Raw genomic sequence first — 24,126 nt, 5'->3', positions numbered from 1 at the left:
CCACTGTTTTCACTCTATCATTCCACCATGGTGTCTCCTTTTTTCTTTTGATAGAACTTGTAACTCCACATAGGTTTTTGGCTTCTCCCACAAAGGTGTCTTTGAAGGCCTTCCATTCTTCATTAACGCTGGTTACTTCACACTTCAGCAAACTCTGTTGAATCCTTAGTTTGTATTCTTCCTTTATTTGGACTTCTTGCAACTTCCAAGTTTTAATCCTTGGTTTTTTCGTAATAAGTTTCTGCGTTTCATTTGTCTTATGTTTGAAGTCTACTACCAACAATCTGTGGTCACTGTCCATGCTTTCACTAGGGATGACCTTTACATCTGTGATGTACCTGCCACCATCTTTATTTGTGATTATGTAGTCAAACAATCTTCTATACTGGCCATCCCAACTGTACCTTGTTATTCTGTGACTGTCTCTTTTTTTGAAGAATGTATTTTTGATTATAAGATAATTTCTTCTGCACAGATCTAATAGTTGTTCTCCTTCTGGGTTCCTTTGTCCAAATCCATGTGGACCAATGATGTTCTCGTACCCAAGTCTGTCTACCCCAGCTTGCGCATTTAGTTCTCCATGTACTAAACCTTATTCTGACCCCAAATATACTGTTAAAATAAAAAATTTCTACAGAACTTCAGGTGAGAAAGGGCTAAAAATAAGGTATGTTTTAACAGTAATGGAATTTATAACCACTGAAGCCATCTTTGGATCCAGTCACCAAGAGACTTGAATCACCGAGATCGTCTTGGATGCACATAAGGTGCTTCCATTGTTACGGCAGTTTGAAGATTATAGCTCAATAGGTAAACATTCCTGGCAAAGTAGACAATGTGGTAAAGCAAATATCTGGACGTTTAGATGATGATCATGCCATAAATGTCAATATCAAGATGAACCTTAAACAGAAGTCACCGTATTTACATAGATGTGCAAAGAAAAGTGCAGTGAAGACTCGGTTACAATACGGTATTTCGTTGATCAACCACTGCAGGAAATATTATCAAATGACGGTGACAGTGAGCTGGGTGTAAAAATTGAGAAAGTGACTATTCAAAATATTCCTGATTACTATACTATAAACTGGAAGATGGAAAACTGTTCAGATTATGCTCAAGGTCAACATTTGATTCCATTAAATGTAATTCATGATGTGAATACAAACAAAAGAGTTGTCCCTTCCAAGCACTGGTACTTACTACGGAGTGTTTCTGTTTAGGCAATTTAAGTGCGGTGTAAGTGCGACTCAGTGCATGAAGGCCACCAGTGAATACGTTGCAGTGGTCGTAGAGGAAATACACCTGATCACTTATACATGGCCATAAACATTTTAAAGCCGGCCCCGTGGTTTAGGGGTAGCATGCCTGCCTCTTACCCAGGGGCCCCGGGATCGGATCCCAAACAGGTCAGGGATTTTTATCTGGATCTGAGGGCTGGTTCGAGGTCCACTCAGCCTACGTGATTAGAATTGAGGAGCTATCTGACGGAGAGATAGAAGCCCCGGTCTAAAAAGCCAAGAATAACAGCCGAGAGGATTCATTGTGCTGACCACATGGCACCTTGTAATCTGCAGGCCTTCGGGCTGAGCAGCTGAGGCCCTTCAGGGCTGTAGAGCCATGGGGTAAATAAACATTATAAACCTACGTATAAAAGAGGCATGTGCAATACGTCTTGATGTATTCAGAACTCTGACGGTATCACTTGTTGAATCACAGAAAATCATGCATTCTTGCATCAGTGCGTACAAATGAATATGTTGTTTTTAATATACATTTCGCATTCAGTTCAGTACTGTGGGAATCGTAAGAATGTCTGTCTTGTGATGATGAGACAGTTGGGCAAATCAACTACTGTAAGCTTTTGAGGATGAGTGTTAATATGGATGCTGTATAAAATGGAATGCCTTCTATAATGTGTAAGAAAAAGTGACACTAAACATTTAAACAAATCAACAAAAAGATGTGAAAATCTCTACCTCTTGATTATTTCTAATTTCAATACACAACAGACGTTTTGCATAAACAACTCTAGCTGCTGTACAAAGTACAGCTTGCCTCGTTCTTCTTATACCAGCATGATTTTTTAAAAGATTAAAGATATAGTACTCCACAATGAAAGTTGATTATCTCCATTAGCAGATATATTGGAATTTAATTTATGGATCGGCAGAAGGCAGTTCGTCATGGGTCACATGTGATCCAGAGACCATATAGGGCCTACCGAAGATCAATTAACAAGTGTGAAAACTGTAGGGATGAACTTTTCATCGATATATTCATGTCTGATTACTCTCTGAAATGTCCGACTCGTTGGCTGAATGGTCAGCATACTGGCCTTCGGTTCAGAGGGTCCCGGGTTCGATTCCTGGCCGGGTCGAGGATTTTAACCTTCATTGGTTAATTCCAATGGCTCGGGGATTGGGTGTTTGTGCTGTCCCCAACATCCCTGCAACTCACACACCACACATAACACTACCCTCCACCACAATAACACGCAGTTACCTACACGTGGCAGATGCCGCCCACCCTCATCGGAGGGTCTGTCTTACAAAGGGCTGCACTCGGCTAGAAATAGCCACACGAAATTAAATTAAATTAAACTCTCTGAAATGTCCGGCTCCATGGCTAAATGGTTAGCATGCTGGCCTTTGTCCCAGGGGGTCCCGGGTTCGATTCCGGACGGGTCGGAGATTTTAACTGGGTATTCGTGCTGTACCCAACATCCCTGTAACTCACATACCACACATAACACTACCCTCCACCACAATAACATGCAGTTACCCATACATGGCAGATGCCGCCCACCATCATCGGAGGGTCTGTCCTACAAGGACTGTGCTCAGCTAGAAATAACCACACAAAATTATTATTACTCCCTGAAATAAAACACAAATTGCACTTGGGGAAGTTGAGTGTATCTGAGAAGGTTATTTAAGTTGCAAATTGTCAGTTTGAACATTATCTCTTCAAGGTAGTCAAGTAAAGAGGTAAAGAGCCTTACCTTAAGGCACGTGGTGTAGTTGTGTGAGAACTTGGAGTTCTAGCCTGTTTCCAGCGTTACCTCGACGACTTCCCTTGCTGGTGCGGAGGTTCTTCGCAAGCCTGAGAAAGAAAAAGTAGCTATAATAATAATAGTGATAAAAATTGTAATGGAATTGAAGGTTAGTAGGAGAAAATAAGAGATATTCAATGGATCCAGTTAAGAACAAAATCTAATTTTAGATTTACAAGTCTGCCATCTTTATTCTTTGTTTAGATTAAAATCAGAATATAGTCTTACAGAAAAATAGACAGGAGCAATTACTGCTTTTGTCCAATCTGAAGGCACCTTACCAGCACTCCATGCTAATCTTACTACTCTATGAAGCCATTTCATCCTTGTCTTCCCAATATACTGTACTTCACCATTTCAGGTCTAATTTCATCTATTCCTGCTGCTTTATGACAATGGAGTTTATTGACCATCCTTTCCACTTCCTCAAGCGTAATTTCATCAACATCATTTTCCTCCTCCCCATGAGCTTGGCTGTTCGCAACACCACCAGGAAGATTTCCTTCTACGTTAAGAAGATGTTCAAAATATTCCTTCCACCTCTCCAGTGATTCTCAGGGATCTATTATGAGTTCACCTGAATTACTCAAAACACTGTTCATTTCCTTTTTCCCTCCCTTCCTAACATTCTTTATTACTGTCCAGAAAGGTTTCCCCGCTCCTTGATCTAGCCTTTCCAGGTTATTACCAAAATCTTCCCACGACTTCTTTTTGGATTCAACAACTATTTGTTTTGCTCTGTTTCTTTCATCTACGTACAAATCCCTGTCTGCCTCAGCCCTTGTTTGGAGCCATTCCTGATAAGCCTTCTTTTTACGTTTACAAGCTGCTCTCACTTCATCATTCCACCAAGATGTTCGCCTTTTCCCATCTTTACACCTAGTTGTTCCTAGGCATTCCCTTGCTGTTTCTACTACAGAATCCCTGTATGCCACCCATTCACTTTCTATATCCTGAACCTGCTTACTGTCTACTGTTTGAAACTTCTCACTAATCATATCCATGTACTTCTGTCTAATTTCCTCGTCCTGGAGATTTTCTACCCTTATTCGTTTGCAGACAGATTTCACTGTCTCCACCCTAGGCCTAGAGATACTTAGTTCACTGCAGATCAGATAGTGGTCTGTATCATCAAAAAATCTCAAGAAAACTCGTACATTCCTAACAGATTTCCTGACTTCGAAGTCGGTTATGATATAGTCTATTACGGATCTAGTACCCCTAGCCTCCCATGTGTAGCAGTGAATAGCCTTATGCTTGAGGAATGTATTCGTAACTGCTAAACCCATACTAGCACAGAAGTCCAGCAAATGCTTCCCATTCCTGTTAGCTTCCATATCTTCCCCACATTTACTAATCACCCTTTCGTATCCCACAGTTCTATTTCCAACCCTCGCAGTGAAATTGCCCATTAGCACTACTCTATCCTTACTATTGACCCTGACCACAATGTCAGTCAATGCTTCATAAAACTTGTCAACTTCATCCTCATCTGCACCCTCACATGGTGAATACACTGAGAGAATTCTCATCCTAATTCCTCCAACTGCCAAATCTACCCACATCATTCTCTCATTTACGTGCCTATCAGAAACTATGTTGCATGCAATGGTATTCCTGATAAACTGCCCTACCCCATACTCTGTCCTTCCTTTCTAACACCCGTCAAGTACACTTTACTGTATAATCTCCTATCTCTTCCCCATTATCTCCCCTTACCCGAATATCACTTACTCCTAGCACATCCAGGTGCATCCTCTTTGCTGACTCAGCTAGTTCTACTTTCTTTCTTCCATAAGCCCCATTAATATTGATAGCTACCCGTCAAATTCCATTTCGTTCGCCAAGTTGTTTCCAAGGAGTCCCTCGCCTGTCAAATGGGAGTGGGACTCCGTTACTCCCATAGGTCCGAGGCTTGCTTAAAATGTTCTGAGTTCGGTAAATTCATGAAGCAGTATGCTATCCTACTTGCACATAGTCCAAGTGAGGACCTCTCCTTTAACGGGTTATGGACCACCGGTGAATTGTATAGTCCTAGCCACCTGAGCACAAGGAGGTCCATGACTCAGAATATGTCCGAGATGCCCACTTCCATTTCATAGCAACTGGTATCCCAACTCTCAGGACCACTTACTAGGCCACTCAGCCATTGCCCATGGTTCACGCACTAGGACGTGACTACAGTAACCCACAAACATAAACCATAAACAAATAAACGTACAAATATTTTTAGTAGAAAACAAGGAATGTCCACTGACTTCAATAGCTCATCAGTGACTGAAATGTAATAATGATGTTAAAATTACTTTTTAAACACAGATGATTAATTATTATCACTCACAAACAAGTTTCCTTAAAACTTCTTTAATTTTATAGGAAACATATAATATAGAAGGTGTTTCATAAGCCATAAATCAAAACCAAAATTTGAAATCAAATTCATTTCTTTATTGCTTTGTAAGAACCTCTTCAATATTGTCTGAAATGGATACAATTTAAAGTTTTTGTTTACCTCTGAGATCTATTATTCTATCATTCTGATGAACTATTTTGTTGGAAGCTTATCTTTTACCTTCTTGAATGTTCTCCCACTGGCTCGAACAACGGTACACTTCTTGGTTGCAGCATGAGGTAGCTCATGTAAAACTTATGTTCTCTTAAACTGTGCAAAATTAGGACTTTATGTTTACAACATCTTTGTAATTTTCTTCATTAATTGGTAGTTTTATCAGAGTAAGATTACGGAGGCACACCAAACTTATGAGAAACATGCAGGAAGTTCATTCTCCTTCAATAGATATGCTTTTTGCTTGTGCAATTGCTCAAATAAGGTCTTTCTTATGTTCTCTTCTCTTCATACCAAAAAGAAACTTCTGTCTTGTGGAGGTGAAGATACTTATTTTTGTTAAGAAATTCAATTTCTGCTTCATTACCTTCATCAGTTTGCAACCTTCAGCTTTCCAGAACATTTATCACACAGGCTACAAGTATAACTGTGGGGGAATACAAAACTCGTGTTTGAAATATCTGCTAAAGATATCCCGTTATGTTTGATAAGATAACTTCTCTAAAGGATATTTTTCCTGGAACATTTTGTACATTTTATTTATGTTTAGTTTTTGTGCTATGTACACTCTTTTATGGTAATATATTGTGCTGTAGTGACTCTGTGTGGCTTTGATAAGTCAGTGTGTTTATGAATATGTTCACTGATACTTTCTTATTGTTTGTCCCAACTCATTTGTCTTTTGCCAAATATCCAATTGATTTCAAAGACTTCTGAAACCAGTTCAGTTTATGTTTACTAATACCATGAACTGCTATAAAGAACTTGGAGCACTTTTACCGCGTAACTGTACGCACTATAGTGATTTTGGATTCCTTGATCGATGTCTTTGGTAAACCTTGATGCTTGATAGACTGCAGAAATATGAATATTGTACATCAAGTGATATCATACTATTAAATGCAGCCAAAATATCCTTTTGCTTCTACACTTACATTTTCCACACATTTCAGTCTCCTACAGTTTTAAAATATTGTGTCCATGGAACTGCGAATGGATATTTTTCAACCCCTCAAACATTCTTCCTTGCTTCTTCCTCTCACTGCTAGTTAAGGTCTCATGCTCAGTATCAGCTAATGATGATGATGAAGTCATACTTCTAACAATTTTACTCTTTGAAAACGAGTAATAAAACGTTATCAACATCCAGCCAGCAGCACGACCATAACTTATTGAAACATACAAGCCAACTGAGTGTTTATAATAGTATTGCCACAGGCATATCAAGTTCATGAGCTGACTGACAGTTCTGCATGCATGACAAACAGCTGTTCCGAGCGCAAGCCTGGAGGGGTGTACAGTACACGTTCATAACTACGGTATTCCGTACAATATAATGTATAATGTATTTGCATAAAATGCGTGGAACACAATGTTTTGTAATCAAATCACTATATTTGCAAATAAGGTGTCTACCTCGGTGGCAAATGGTACATAAAAATAAATTATCGTGTACTATGAAAATAAATATTTCTTTAAAGTTTGACATAAACTGTGGAGTACAAAAGGCATTTATATTTTAGGGGCTTAACATGCTCAACTCTCCTATGAATAATTATGAATCAGAAATACCACTTCTACATCACTTCTTTAGCCAAACGTCATGTTTTATAACCTTAAACAAAAGAAAATAGTTTTTGATAATAGTAGCATGTCTTCAAGCAACCGCGTTGATACAGTGATTGATGGGAAGTGAATATTGTTTTAAGAGAAGTACAACTGGGCAACCATATTCCGTGTTGGTACACAAGTGCACAAATATAAATACACACTAACAAACTACTGTGTCCATCATTATGCCACAGTCTGTGTAGCTGTATGTTTTAACCATTACTTGTAGACCAAAACAGGTAACTGGAGACTATCATCAGTAGTCGTGCTCAACCCTAAGTCAGCTATGTGAGGAAGTACTGGGTGAGCAGAATAAAGCGGAACCGCTCCATCCAGTGCACGGTAATTCCTGAGTGAGTGAGTGAGTGAGTCGGCCGGTGTCAAAATACAGTGCCGGATGTACTCAAGGCCACACTACTGCACCAGGTTTCAGTCTTTGTTGAACATTTGCAAACGTTGCACGTGTTTTGTTGATGACATTAGTACAGTGTGTGAATTTAGTGAAATGGCTCAGGTGGCTCGAGTCGGGTTCTGTTCCTATTTGCGATTCATACGTCCATACAGAAAGTGTGAGGGTCATAAGGATATTATTTCAAGAGAAGTTTCCTGATGTTCAAGTTCCAGGTCGGACTTCAATTCATACATTAGTAAATAATTTACGTAAGAGGGGAAGTCTTCTTGATAAGAAACGAAATAAACCACATATAGTACTCACACAAGAAAGTGTAGGTAACATTGGTAATGCTTCTAAAAAATCACACACTTTAGATGAACTTTGAAATAACATTTGTTAAGAAATTGCTACCATTTCTCAGATGGAACTGCAAAGGTTAATGAGCAATTTCCTAAGCAGGTGCCAGAAATGCTTGAACAACAAAGGGAGGCAGTTTCAACATCTGTTGGTGGGATATAAGTGAGTACTTTTATTGTTTGTGTTGTTTTTGTTTGTTTGTTTGTTTGTTTATTTGTTACAAATAGATTACGCGGCAATGTATTTACTGCAGACTTCCTGTCACGCACGCACCTCTTGTATGCAGGCTCGCTGCCGGGCTGCGGGACTATTTCTGCTTCATGTTGCTCACCCTGTACGCTACAAGCCGACTGCTATCTGTGACTGGGTAACAAGAGTGTGTGTTTATTCATTCATTCATACACGAACACAATCATGAAATCATGCATCCACCAATTCATGTAGGCATTCATTCATTCAATTCATTCAAATGCATGTTGTAATTGTAGGATTCCATTTAAGTATGTTTAACGATACATGCAGTAAATTCTACTCTAATTCTAATTCTACAAGTCGACTGAGGGGAAGAGATGCGTGCAGAAGTACTGTATCTTTAGAACGGGCATTGCAAAACTGATAGACCTCAATGATGTTCATAGAAAATGCCATCAGCTGGCATCAAACACCTTAAAAAATGTCAGTTTTTTTTTAAATTCCTTGTTTTCTCTCGATGTTTGTTTGTACGAGGGCGAATCAAAAAGTAAGATACACTTCCAAGTTATGGCCATTTAGGAAACCACCTACACGTAGGCAACACTGCTATGATAATATACAATGTAGTTCACTTTTCCACATAGTCCCCAAAGAGACTGTATACATTTCTTGTAACGGTCAACCACTTTTTGATTCCGGATGAGTAGAAATAACCTCCAGCACAATGTAACCTCCTGGAGACGGCTGCTTTCACTTCCTCATCCTTTATCAGCTTACCGAACACATGATAATCACAGGGGAAAATGCGCGATAACGCAACACCTCACACGGCCCGCCGAACGTCTGAATTGCTGCAGGGATTCAAATGGGAGTAGAAACACTCTCCATACAGTCCAGACTTAGCACTATGCAATTATCATGTGTTCGGTAAGCTGAGAAAGGATGTCGGTGGACGAAAATTGTGTAACGATGAAGAGGTGAAAGCAGCTGTCTCCAGGTGGTTATAGCGCTGAAGATGATTTTTACTCATCCAGAATCAAAAAGGTGGTTGGCCGTTCCGAGAAATGTTTACAGTCTCTTGGGGACTATGTGGAAAAGTGAACTTACATTGTATGTTGTCATAACCGTGTTGCCTATGTGTAGGTGGTTTCATAAATAGCTATAACTTGGAAGTGTAACTTACTTTTTGATTCACCCTCGTATGTATGTCTGTTTGTTTGTCCATTTGTTTGTTTGTTTGTTTGTTTGTTTGTTTGTTTGTCTGTTTGTTTGTTTGTTGATTATTCAGTCCGAAGGCTGGTTTGATCCTCAACAGACCCACCATCATCTGTCAAGATGGCCTAGGCGTCACTGATGAGGAATACTAGGGAAATGAGGAGTAAGGTAGTTCCCTGCTGCTTTCTTCGCCAAGCCAGAAGTTGCTTCTGCCGAACGCATATCCGCTGTGGGTGGGGGCGGTAGAATAACAGCCGCGGTATCTCCTTCCTGTCGTATAGAGGTGACTAAAAGGGGCCCCAGTGGCTCTTAACTTGGGAGAGTGAGTTAACGAGCATGGGGCCCTTAGCTGTGTCCTGGCATTGCTTCCACTTACTTGTGTCAGGCTCCTAATTTTCATCAATCGTTACCGACCTCTCTTGGTGAACTTTAGTTCTATCTCTTCGAGGTCTCAGACCACTTTCATTTTTTCCTTCTGATTAGTGTAAATAGAGAATGGTTGTCCAGTTATACTTCCTCTTAAAACAGTAATCCCCAGCACCACTTATGGCGTTCACATACTACAACTCCGTGTTGTCGACTTCTGGAACATTGAAGGACTATGCAAAACAAGATTTTAATACCCTGACATCTCTTGAAACCAACAGCAATTGAAGAGACATTCAACAAATTTTCTTCTTCTTCTTCTTCTTCTTCTTCTTCTTCTTCTTCTTCTTCTTCTTCTTCTTCTTCTTCTTCTTCTTCTTCGTCTTCTTCTTCTTCTTCTTCTTCTTCTTCTCCTCCTCCTCCTTCTTCTTCTTCTTCTTCATTATCAATTACCCTTGCTATGCATTTAGGGCAGTCGCCCAGGTGTCAGATTCCCTATCTGTTATTTACCTAAGCTTTTCTTAAATAATTGCAAAGACTGAAAATTTATTCAACACCTCCCTAGGTAAATTATTCCAATCCATAGCTCCTCTTTCTAAGTTATAAAAAAATATTTGCCCCAATTTCTCCTCTTGAAATACAACTTTATTTTCAAATTGTGATCTTTCCTACTTTTAAAAAACACCACTCAAACGTATTCATCTACTAATGTCATTCCACGCCATCTCTCCACTGACAGCTCAGAACATACCACTTAGTCAAGCAGCTCGTCTCATTTCTCTTAAGTCTTCCCAACCCAAACTTTGCAACATTTTTCATAATGCTACTCTTTTATCAGAAATCACCCAGAACCCACTTTTCTTTGGAATTTTCCCAGTTCTTGAATCAAATAATCCTGGTGCGGGTCCGATACACTGGAACCATACTCTAGTTGGAGTCTTACCAGAGACTAATATACCTTCTCCTTACATACAGTACTTACTACAACCCCTAGAATACCCTCATAACCATGTGCAGAGATCTGTACCCTTTATTTACAATTCCATTTTATGTGATTACCCCAATGAAGATCTTTCCTTATATAAACACCTAGGTACTTAAGGAACATTCACCCCATCTACACAGTAATCAAAACTAAAAGGATTTTTCTTATCAGTGAATCTCACAACATGACTTTTAACCCCGTGCCATTACCTGCTGTCCATATCACAACTGTTGAGGACTTTTTGTAGTTGCTCACAATCTTGTAACTTACGGTATTTATTACTCACGTGTACAGTAAAATATCATCCACAAAAGCCTAATCTTTAATTCCAGTTCTTTTCTCATATCATTTAATCTTTTATATATTTATAAGTAAACATAAAGGTCCAATAAGACTGCCTTGAGGAATTCCCCTCTTATTACAGGATCAGATAATGCTTCACCTACTGTAATTCTCCAAGTTCTATTTTCTAGAATTATAGCCACCCATTCATCACTCTTTGTCTAGTCCAGTATTGTACTCATTTTTGCCGGTAATCTACCATGATGTACCCTTGATGTACCTTAGATAGGTCAATCGCAATACAGTCCATTTGACCGCCTGAATCGAAGACATCTGCTATATATTGCTGGAATCCTACAAATTGAGCTTCAGTGGAATAACCTTTCCTAACCCCAAACTGCCTATTATCTAACCAGTTATTAATTCCACAAACATGTTTAATATAATCAGAAAGATGCTTTCCCAAAGTTTACATACAGTATCACACATGTCAAATTGAGTAGCCTGTAATTTTTGGCTTTATGTTTATCACTCTTTCCTTTATATACGGGGGCTACTGTAGCAACTCTTTATTCGGTACAGTTTTCTGTGGTTTCCCATTTTCACACCAGGCTGTACCTTAATTAAGGCCACGACCGCTTCCTTCCAACTCCTAGGCCTTTCCTATCGTCAGCATAAGACCTATCTGTGTTGGTGTGACATAAAGCCTCTAGCATTCGGTACAGCTCTTTCATGCAAGCAGTTATCAAATAAGTACTTCAGATATGGTACTTACTGTATTCCAACCCATTGTGTTTAGTATGTCCCCAGGTATCTTATCAATTGCAACTGCTTTTCTAGTTTTCAACTTTTGTATCTTATTCCAAATATCTTTGTTATCGTAAGTAAATTCCAATACTTTTTTAGTGTAAGTCACCTCCTCTATCTGGACTTTATCCTTGTAACCAACAATCTTGACATACTGCTAACTTCTGATTACCTCTACCTTCTGTACATCCTCACACATACACTCCCCTTGTTCATTAATGATTCCTGGAATGTCCTTCTTGGAACCACTTTCTGCCTTAAAGTACCTATACATATGCTTGCATTTTTGAGTCATTTGTATGGCTGTGAATTATGCTTGTCATCATGGTATCCTTAGCTGACTTCTTGGCTAGATTCAATTTCCTAGTAATTTCTGACTCTATTTCTTTCCAACCTGCACCACCTTCTTAGTCTCTTTACTCCTTTACATTGCTTTACGGGAGGGAAAGCTAGGTGGACTCAGGATATCTTATGCATAAGTTAGAAGTAAACAGACATGAAAATAGCGAGAATGATTTCTGGTACAAACATGTGGGAACAATGGCAGGAGGGTACTCAGAATGAGGGGATAAAGGATATAGCTGTATGCTTCGGTGGTGGGGTCATGTGAGGCGATTGGAGGAGGATAGGTTACCTAAGAGAATAATGGACTCGGTCATGGAGGATAAGAGAAGTAGAGGGAGACCAAGACGATGATGGTTAGACTCAGTTTCTAACGATTTAAAGATAAGCGGTATAGAACTAAATGAGACCACAGTACTAGTATCAAATAGAGGATTGTAGCAGCAGTTAGTAAATTCACAGGGGCTTGCAGACTGAATGCTGAAAGACATAACAGTCTATAATGAAGATGAATATATGATGTAATAATAATAATAATAATAATAATAATAATAATAATAATAATAATAATAATAATAATAATAATAATAATAATAATAGATTGATAGTCCTTAAAAACGACTACCTCAGCCAAAATCGAACCCGTGAACTTTGGATCATGAGTGGGACACAGGTAGTGGTGGTGATTGTTGTTTTAAGAGGAAGTACAACTATGCAACTATCCTCTTTTAACACGTATCACAGGGGGGAAAATGGAACAGATCTGATACTTCGAAAAATGACGGTATCGATCAAAGAAAGAGAAGGGCCACGAAGGGCGTGAAGATTAAGTACTCCTAGGCTTTGCAACCTAATACTGTTGGGGTCAGAAAAGGACAATAGTTGAAAAAGGCAGGTCGAACAGGATAGAGCATAGTGAGGAGCCTGGCACAATTAAATGGAAGCAATGCGAGGACTCAGCTAAGGGCTTCGTGGTCGCTAACCCACGTTCCCCAGTTAAGAGACTCTGGGGCACTTTCAGTCACCCCTTGCGACAGGCAGGGGATACCGTGGGTTTTATTCTCCCGCCTCCATCCACAGAGGGAAATCGGACACATTACCAGTGATTCACTGAGGCAACTTAGACAAACAGAAAAATTATATTATGCTCATGGATGATAATCGTTTCTTTCCTGTCAGATTGACGGATATTGATATTACTGCTGACCACAGTGTTCAAAGTGCATAAGTAAAACAGCAGCGGACTTTTAAAACTATTTTTTTGCTAGTGGCTTTACGTCGCATCAACACAGATAGGTCTTATGGCGACAATGGGAAGGGAAATGCCTAGGAGTTGGAAGGAAGCGGCCGTGGCCTTAATTAAGGTACAGCCCCAGCATTTGCCTGGTGTAAAATGGGAAACCACGGAAAACCATCTTCAGGGCTGCCAACAGTGGGATTCGAACCCACTATCTCCCGGGTGCAAACTCACAGCCACGCGCCACTAACCGCACGGTCAACTCGCCCGGTGACATTTAAAACAAGTTAGTAGAAATCCCAGGTTCATGTCACAGTGATCCTCCTACACAATTATGTTTAAACATACAAAAGATTGCTATCGAAAAATAATAGGCCTACACGCCGAGATAGAACTTTCGACTTCTGGATTCTTTATCGTTTTTGGAGTTCGTCTTGTGGGCTTGACTTCAAATGTTGTATACATTAGGTACAGTCGACCGAAAAAAGAATGACCGCATACTATAATTACATAAATTCTTTGCAAGCACAGTTTTCTCAGAAAAAATTGAACCTTTAGACATAGCTATGCTACATAATTATATAATGTCTGTTGTGGATATCTAAAGCGCGCGCGCGCGTGTGTGTGTGACACATTTCACACTCGCCACGCCTCCCACGTGTGGCTTAAAGCGGTAGAAGAAGAAGAACCTACAATCAAGCCCGATAAAATATTAAATGCGAGGATCATAGAATACTATGCACTCATTCTTTTCTGAGTGACTATTATTATTATTATTATTACTATTATTATTATTATTATTATTATTATTATTATTATTAGTATCATCATCATCATCATCATCATCATAGGTAGTTTCAAGGAGGAAGGCCCCACAGTCATTCCATATTAAAAGGGGCCCTGGAGGATCTTAACTTGGCAGCATGAGTTGGCGACCATGGGGCCCTTAGCTGAGTCCTCGAATTAATTCCACTTACTTGTGCCAGGTCCATCGCTTTCATCTGTTTTATCCGACCTCCCTCGGTCAACTCTTTCTTTTTCGACCCCAAAGGTTTTAGGATTACGAGGCCTAGGGTTTGTTTCACTTTCACGCCCTTCGTAGCCCTTGTCTTTCTCAGTCAGTCAATACTGATATGCATTTAGGGCAGTCGCCCAGGTGGCAGATTCCCTGTCTGTTGTTTTCCTAGCCTTTTCTTAAATGATTTCAAAAAAATTGGAAATTTATTGAACATCTCCCTTGGTAAGTTATTCCAATCCCTAACTCCCCTACCTATAAATGAATATTTGCCCCAATTTGTCCTCTTGAATTCCAACTTTATCTTCATATTGTTTGGCCGATATCTTCTTTTCTTCGAAGTATCGCATCCCTTCCATTCTTTCCCCCTATGATTAGTATTAATAGAGGATGTTTGCCACGTTGCACTTCCTCTTAAAACAATAATCACCATCACCAGTTATTTCGTGAACTAGTTTTCTGTTCAACATTGCTATCATTTTAACAAACTTCTGGAAAGATAGCTGGCCCCGCGGTGTAGGGGTAGCGTGCCTGCCTCTTACCTGAAGGCCCCTGGATTGATTCCCGAACAGGTCAAGGATTTCTACCTGGATCTGATGGCTGGTTCGAGGTCCACTCAGCCTACGTAATTATAATTGAGGAGCTATCTGACGGTGAGATAGGGGCCCCGGTCTAGAAAGCCAAGAATAACGGCCGAGAGGATTCGTCGTGCCGACCACACGACACCTCGTAATCTGCAGGCCTTCGAGCTGAGCAGAAGTCGGTTGGTGATCCATGGCCCTTCGGAGATGTTGAAAGAGGTGTCTTGTTAACAAAATATCTCGGAAAATGAATTCAGCTCGACCGAGAAAATATAAATTTGAGATGATTTGCTGTTTTTTTTTTAACAATTTGCTCTACATCGCCCCGACACCGAAAGGTCTTATGGCGGTGATCGGATAGGAACGGGTTGGGAGTGGGAAGGAAGCGACGTGGCCTTAATAATGGTAGATCCTCAGCATTCGCCTGGTGTGAAAATAGGAAACGACGGGAAACGATTTTCAGGGCTGCCGACAAGGGGGTTCGAACCTACTATCTCCCGAATGCAAACTGATAGTTACGTGACCCGAGCTGGGTAGCCACTTGCACTGTCGATGTCCTTGTGTGAGTGGTGGAAGGACTGAAGGTGTCGAGAAGAGATCCTACCGGCTTCTACTCTCGGCACCCAAACTTGTCCTACAAAGTGCCTAGTGATATAACCTACGCCCATGCGTTATCCGCCAGCACCGTTTTTTATAGAACCTACGTGACTACAGTCACCCGTTTACTGAAAAATGAAAATATCGTCGCGTAAACTTTCACTTCACGTTTGAGTAGCGCAGTTACTGAGAAATGAACAGGCGAATTACACAGGAAATTTAATATGACTAGACCAGCAAGACATCATTTAACATTATATTCCAGAGGCTAGCATGTGATGATACAGTATACGGTTAGGAACGATGGGATTGGAATTGAATCTAGGATTACTTCAACTTTCTTCTACCAGGCTCCTCAAGATTATTTTCCGTCTGCGACCTTCCTTGGTCAACTATTGATTTCTTCCGGTCCCAACGGCATCGCAGTACTCGACACCCTCAGTTCTCGTTTATCCACGCTTATGCGAGCTTGATGTGGCGACAGTGAGATTCCTTGCTGAGCTTGGCATTACTTCCACTCGTACCGAGCTCCTCGCTTTCAGCTAACCGACTCATCTTCCTTGTTCTCTTCCGATTCGAACGCTAAGGTACTATTTTTGTAGGACCCGCGGGGTATTTCATTTTTATACCTTTTCGTTTTACTGACGCTTTCATTCTTCGGATGACGAGATCTTTTCCATTTTCTCCTCTTATTAACTTTAATAGGCGTAAGAATTTCAAATGATTCTTCCTCCACCGCTTTTGCCCCATCTGTGGGGTCGCGGGTACGAACTGTGTCGCACATGTGGATTTGACCCTGTTTTACAGTCAGTTGCCCCTTCTGACGCCAACCCTATATGGAGGAATATCATTACTATTTCTTCTGTGGTGGTTGGTAGTCAAATATCAAAATCAGTCACTACTGATCTGCATTTAAGGCAGTCGCCCAAGTGGAAGATTCCCTATCTGATATTTTCCAACCCTTTTCTTAAATGATTGCAAAGAAATTGGAAATTTATTGAACATCCCCCTTGGCAAGTTATTCCAATCCCTAACTCCCCTTCCTATAAATGAATATTTGCCCCAATTTGTCCTCTTGAATTCCAACTTTATCTTCATATTGTGCTCTTTCCTACTTTTAAAGACACCACTCAAATTTATTCGTTTACTAATATCATTCCTCGCCATCTCTCCACATACCACTTAGTCAAGCAGCTCGTCCCCTTTCTCTCAGTTATTCCCAGCCCTAACTTTCCAACATTTTTGTAACGCTACTATTTTGTTGGAAATCACCCTGAACAAATCGAACTGCTTTTCTTTGGATTTTTTTCAATTCTTGAATCAAGTAATCCTAGTGAGCGTCCCATACATTGGAACCATCCTCTAGTTGGGGTCTTACCAGAGACTTGCCGTATGTACCCTCTTCTTTAAATCCTTACTACCGCCTCTAAATACCCTCATAACCATGGGCAGAGATCTGTAGCCTTTATTTACAATCCGATTTATATGATTACCACAACAAAGATCTTTCCTTTTATTAACACCTAGGTACTTACAATGATCCCCATATGAAACTTTCATCCCATCAACGCAGTATTTAAAACTGAGAGGAGAGAAGAGAGAGTGAAGTGTGTTATCTGAATATGAAGAGGAAAGTGTTGGGACAAATGCAAACGCCCAGTCTCCGAGCCAGAATAATTAATCAGACGCGATTAAAATGCCCGACCTAGTCGGAATCGAAACCGGGACCATTTGAACCGAAGGCCTCGACGCTGACCATTCAGCCAATGAGTCGGACGTCAAGGATTTTAACTACGTACGGTATAGTTAATTCCTTCAGTTCAGGGACTTGGTGTTTGTGCTTGTTTCAATACACATCTTCATGTGCACACAACACACCACACCACAATCCACCACAGGAACACGCGCTAGTGAATACAATCCTACACATAGGGTTGGCGTCAGGATGGGCGTCCTGCCGTGAAACAGGGCTGAATCCAGTGTTTACCCCAGGTACATAGCTGGGAAAAAGGCTACGAAGATGAAGATAAGTTCTGATAGATGACGATTATATCGCTATAGTTCCTCTTCAACAATAATATATTGTCAATCTATTGTTATAATTCTGTTGTTACATCTACGTTCTTCGTGTGGACAGAACTCTTCCTTTCCTGTTTATTCCTCTACAAGTAGAGGTTAGAATAAATTCTCGGTCTTCTGCCCGTCGAAGAAGGAGAATAAAAGTGTAATATACTTACGAAGACGCACCCTGGGCCCCACAATTGGTGACGTCAGAATTACGGGACCTCAAGGAATTCCTGAACGTAGTGCGTTTTTCTTCCTCTAATGACTTTGGGCAGGACACCTTATTCACTCTTTTCTCATGAACCTCTCTTTTGTTTCTACTTTTATTCATATTCCGAGATTCTTGTTTTTAGAAGATAAAACGATCTGTTTGTTATCTCTTTTTCTTATAGTGTTCGTACGTGTGAAAATGGTATGTCTTGAATGTCTCTCCATGAAATTCCAAACATGTCACATGAAAGTTATGTTGTGTTCGAAAATAAAATTGTGAAAAGAAAGGACCTTAGGTATTTGAAATGCGGAAAAATATTTTCATTGATAGGGTCCCTTTGTCATAGTATAGTCTGTGAAAGAATGTCAATGGTTGAAATACGGCAACAATTGTATATACATCACAAAGTTCAAACAGTTAAGAGTTTTTCTTTATTTTGTTGTGTAAACTCTACCGGTTCTTGTATATTACCGGTATATCCTATACAGAGGCGTAGCCAGTGGGGGTTTACTGGGGATTAGACACCACCCACCACCGAGCGAGAGCGCGCAGCTGTGAGCTTGCATTCGGGAGATAGTGGGTTCGAATCTCACTGGCGGCAGCTCTGAAGATGGCTTTTCCATGGTTTCCCATTTTCACACCACCTTAATTAAGTCCATGGTCGCTTCCTTCCCACTCCTAGCCCCTTCCTATCCCATCGTCGCCTATCTGTGTCGGTGCGACGTAAAGCAGGTTATAAAAAAATACCTCCCACCTCCATGGAAATTTTATAAAAGAAAATAAACAGAAACTGACAATAAACAAGTGAAAGCCGTCGACTCAGCAGATTGGCTATTTTGAGCATTCACAGAACCAACAGATCTCTTGAATCTATTTTCTAAGGTCACTAAATTTGGATTTTAGATTGTAATCTATATATACCATTCGCTGTAAAACTGTTGCCTTTTATCATGTTGTTCTGTATTTTAATGTAAGACTTTGTAGTGTACTGCAATCTGAATATCGACATAATTCGCTTGTCAGCACCCTTATAATGACACGCATGCGCGCATCACACACCCACAAGTACCTTCATTATGATCTATGATTCTGTAACTGTCCGACTCGTTGGCTGAAGGTTCAACATACTGGTCTTCGGTTCAGAGGTTCCCGGGTTCGATTCCCAGCCGGGTCGGGAATTTTAACCTTCATTGGTTAATTCCAATGACACGGGGACTGGGTGTTTGTGCTTGTGTTGTCCCCAACATCCCTGCAACTCACACACACATGATACTACCCTCCACCTCAATAACACGCAGTTACCTACACATGGCAGATGCCGCCCGCACTCATCGGAGAGTCTGTTTTACACAGGCTACACTCGGCTAGAAATAGTCACACGAAATTATTATTATTATTATTATTATTATTATTATTATTATTATTATTATTGTTATTATTATGTAACTATAACCCCTCACATCGGTCGATCCTGGCTATGCTATTGCTCTTATATTCCATCTGCATCTGCATAAACATGAGATGAGATTATTTTTTTAATATTGTCACTGTACAAAGCAAAGCAAGCTTATGGTTTAACGTGACTGTTGAAATCGTAATTACGTGGAATCCGAACCACAAAGACGCGACATTTCATTAAGAAATTCCATATACCGGGACTCCAACTACGGTCACTTTGGTGAGAATCCAGTGACAGTGCCCTTTGTTGCTACTGTACAATTTACATAATGTTCAGAAGTCTTTTTTTTAATTTCGTGTGGCTATTTCTAGCCGAGTGCAGCCCTTGTAAGGCAGACCCTCCGATGAGGGTGGGCGGCATCTGCCATGTGTAGGTAACTGCGTGTTATTGTGGTGGAGGATAGTGTTATATGTGGTGTGTGAGTTGCAGGGATGTTGGGGACAGCACAAACACCCAGCCCCCGGGCCATTGGAATTAACCAATTAAGGTTAAAATCCCCGACCCGGACGGGAATCGAACCCGGGACCCTCTGAACCGAAGGCCAGTACGCTGACCATTCAGCCAACGAGTCGGACTTCAGAAGTCTTTGTGAAAGCCGGACTGAGTGGCTCAGACGGTTGAGGTGCTGGTTTTCTGACCCCAACTTGACAGGCTCGATCCTGGCTCAGTCCGGTGGTATTTGAAGGTGCTCAAATACGTCAGTCTCGTGTCGGTAGATTTACTGGCACGCAAAAGATCTCCCGTGGGACTAAATTCTGACACCTCGGCGTCTCCGAAAACCGTAAAAATACTTAGTATGACGTAAAGCAAATAACATTATTATTCTTTGTGAAAGTGAGAAAAGAACATACTACTAATAATAACAATGGTTTTACGTCTCACTAACTACCTTTTACAGTTTTCGGAGATGGCAAGGTGCCAAAATTTTGTCCTGCAGGAGTTCTTTTCCGTGCGAGGAAATCTACCGACATGAGGCTGGCCTATAGGAGCACCTTCAAATACCACCGGACTGAACCGGGATGAAACCCGCCAATTTGAGCTCAGAAGGCCAGCACTCTACCGTCTGAGCTACTCAACCCGGCGGAAAAAGAAATTGGAAGTACTGTTTTATTTCTGTGGGAAATAAAACTTTGCTTAAGTTTAATTTAATTTTATTTAGTTTGTAACTAATTAGTTATAAGTTTTGAGATGATTATTCATAGCGCTGCCTGGCCGAGGCCTTCAGCCGGAAGGACGTGGGTTCGATTCTCGTAAGGAAGTCGAAAAATTTAAGAAACGAGATTTTCACTTCCGGAGGTGCACATGGCTTCAGCCTATACAAGAAAATGAGTACCAGGTTCATTCCTGGAGGCAAAGGCGGCCGGGCGTATAGCTAACCACGCTACCCCACAAAGAGCTGAGGTTACTGATAGTGGAAGCCTTTACCTTCCACCCCTCCCAGGGCCTTCATGGCCCTGGTTTTACTTATTATTCATGCAATACATAATATGATCCCGAAATATGACATTCCTACTGAGAAATATATAATATAGTCTTTGATGCTTCCTCACTTCGTAACATTATGTATCGCGTCTGAGTAACAGGGTACTGAGGAATGTTTTACTATTTACATTCATTCTTCAGTTCAAGGAGGTGATACACTTGAAGTAACACCATACACAACAGTTAATAATCAAAATACAATTTTAACTCTGGAAGTAGAAAATAATCCTTAAGAGGAATAAAAACATGCTCACCTATCCTTCCGGAAGATATTTACTTACCTTACGGTAGGAAGAAACTTAGAGGTAGCTTGAAAACCTGAAACCTTGCTCTTCATGGACACATGAAATGTAAAAGAAAACGAACTTGTAGGTGGCCTCGAGGTTGCAAGTTGAGTGCAGTGCCACGTCTAGTGAAGTGCTGCAGCTTCTCTTGGTGAAGAACAACTTTTAATACGAACCACGTCACTAGTTGAGGAGAGGGGGATCTGGCAACATCTTACGGGCCACTCCTTCAATACCTGGTTTAGCCTTGGGCACCGTGGCGTAACATCTTAGCACGTGGTCAACACTTCTAAAATAACACGGAATATTAAGGATTGTTTGGAACGTTGCTATGATCTTCCTGGTACTATACTCCATAGGTGTCGAGAAAGGATTGCCAAGATATGTTCTCTACATCGAACATGACATATCTTCCGACGTAGTCATACAAAAACAATATAAATAAAGGGGTGGTATATCTGAACGATCCCGTATAATCTAATGTAGTTTAATCCTGTTCTTATTATTAATTCATATTAGGACGTTCACAAGTTCTATTTAAGAATCGAAGACCTCGCCGGAATAAGGATGTAGGCCCTAACCAACAAATCAGTAATTTTTCAGAAGAGAGGAAAATTATTTTTGGTGTTTATTTCATGGTATACACAACTTGAAATAATTGCATGTGCAAGTGTAGCCTACAAATAAGTTCATCTATTAAAAAACAATATTTTATTGTTGTAACTTAAAGTTTTAAAATAATGTATGAATGGAAGTGACACAACGGAAAATAATCTGCAATTATGTCTTACATGTGTATATAACAGAAGAGAAATCCTGTACACCCACTTGCAACACAAATGATAGTAAACAATATTAGTGGTATAATACAAATTGGTCCGCCTCTGTGGTGTAGTGGTTAGTGTGGTTAACTGCCACCCTCTCCCCCCCCCCCCCCCCCCCCCCCGATGCCGACGTTTGATTCCCGGCTCTGCCACGAAATTGAAAAAGTGGTACGAGGGCTGGAACGGGGTCCACTAAGCCTCGAGAGGTCACCTGATTAGAGGGGGCGGGGTTCGCCTTAGCCATCATCGAAGTGGTTTTCTATGATTTCGCACTTCTCCTCCAGGCAAATGTCGCGATGGTACCTAATTTAAGGCCACGGCCGCTTCCTTCTCTCTTCCTTGTCTATGGTGGTGGTGATGATTATTGTTTTAAGAGGAAGCACAACGAGGTAACCATCCTCTATATAACATTAATCAGAGAGAAAACACGAAGGTATCAGCCAAAGACAAGGGCCACGAAGGGAGTCAACATACTCCCTAGGCCTCGATATCTAATACCGTCGGGGTTGGAAAAGAACAAGAGTTGGCTAAAGGATGTCGGATAGGATAGATGAAAGTGAGGAGGCTGACACAAGTAAGTAGAACTAATACCAGGACTCAGCTAATGGCCCCGTGGTCGCCAACCCACGCACCTTCAAATACCATCGAAATGAGCCAGGATCGACCGTCTGAACCATTCAGCCCGGTGGATGTCTTTCCTGCCACCAACCCTATGTGGAGGGGTGTATTAATTATTTTTGTGGTTGTTGGTAGTGTGTTGTGTGTAGATGACGAGAAGTGTGTTAACACGAACACAAACATTCAGTCCCCAAATTAACCATACGTATTTAAAATCCTTGATCCGGCCGGGAATCGAACCCGGGGCCCTCTGGACCAAAGGTCAGTATGCCAACGAGCCGCACGTGTTCTAAAATGGAAATAACGTATTTCACATTGATTCAATTTTGGAAAATATGGCACTAATATTATTACTCATATTTGTTTAATTTATACCAGAATATGACTTACCCATCATGCCATTATGGCGGGTAATATTTGCTTAGCGTGGTCCGCAAAGATGTAAATCGATAGAAAGATAATCTGCGATGCTCATTTCTAAAGTTCGGTCTTTTTTCTGCAGTTAGATGTTTTTCTTAGAATGTTTCTCTGCGGGTGAGTTAGTTTACTGAGGTCATTATATTGTATGTTAACGCTACATATTTAACATATTTGCAGACAATGCAAAATTTAACATACAATTTAGATCCCCGCCAAATGTTTAATTAAACACCGTGTAGAGATATTTGTTTAAAAGTATTTGAATAATATGCGCAATGTGTCTTTCAAAACAGGCCTAATTCTACAATTGCTTGTAACGTGACATATATCGACTGCAACTTCGCAGGATTCCTGAAAGCATGAACAGCTGTCGGACTTTCGCTCATAAAATCAATTTCCATCTGCGATGCAAAAATAAATAAATATATAAATAAATAGTGCCGCCTCTGTGGAGTAGAGATCAGTGTGATTAGCTGCCACCCCCGGAGGCCCGGGTTCGATTCCCCACTCTGCCACGAAATTTGAAAAGTGGTACGAGGGCTGGAACGGGGTCCACTCATCCTCTGGAGGTCAACTGAGTAGAGGTAGGTTTGATTCCCACCCCATCCACCCTGGAAGTGGTTTTCCGCGGTTTCCCACTTCTCCTCCAGGCAAATGCCGGGATGGTACCTTACGTAAGGCCATGGCCGCTTCCTGTCCTCTTCCTTGTCTATCCCTTCCAATCTTCCCATCCCCCACCAAGGCTCCTGTTCAGCATAGCAGGTGGCAGGTGAGGCCGCGTGGGGGAGATACTGGTCATTCTCCTTAGTTGTATCCCCAACCCCAAGGCTGAAGCTCCAGGACACTGTCCTTGAGGCAGCAGAGATGGGAGGTGGGATCCCTCGCTGAATCCGTGGGAAAAACCAACCCTGGAGGTAAACAGATTAAGAAGAAGAATAAATAAATAAATATACGAGCAAACTCAATGCTATCTGCGGAACTGTAGGTGAACATGTTACAAAATTCTTCTAAGAAATCTGGTTATGCCAGTTTATCTACGGTTAGGCAGATCCTCAGCGGAGACACGCGGAACCCTCCAGAATTATGCTGTCAGCCATAGCCATGTGTTGAAGTAAGCAACTTTGACCTCTTGCGATGTCGAGAGATCGTTTTCAGTGCATAA

At 40.9% G+C, this 24,126-nt stretch overlaps 1 protein-coding gene across 1 annotated transcript in view; it reads right to left on the bottom strand.

The window, feature by feature from the left end:
• Positions 1-21,257, bottom strand: part of LOC136884337 (uncharacterized) — a 42,752-nt gene extending 21,495 nt beyond the window's left edge. The window contains exons 1-2 of the mRNA XM_067156444.2: positions 21,100-21,257; positions 3,005-3,105 (exon numbers count right to left, since the gene is read on the bottom strand). Coding sequence (XP_067012545.1) covers positions 3,006-3,105; positions 21,100-21,155 — 156 coding nt within the window. The 5' untranslated portion in view covers positions 21,156-21,257 and the 3' untranslated portion in view covers position 3,005. The remainder of the gene's footprint in view (positions 1-3,004; positions 3,106-21,099) is intronic.
• Between the last annotated feature and the right edge of the window lie 2,869 nt (positions 21,258-24,126).

This window comes from Anabrus simplex, chromosome 1, assembly GCF_040414725.1.
Source record: "Anabrus simplex isolate iqAnaSimp1 chromosome 1, ASM4041472v1, whole genome shotgun sequence".
Classification (NCBI taxonomy): domain Eukaryota; kingdom Metazoa; phylum Arthropoda; class Insecta; order Orthoptera; family Tettigoniidae; genus Anabrus; species Anabrus simplex.
The sequence above is the reverse complement of the archived record's forward strand: the minus strand, read 5'-3'. Positions and strand labels throughout refer to the sequence as shown.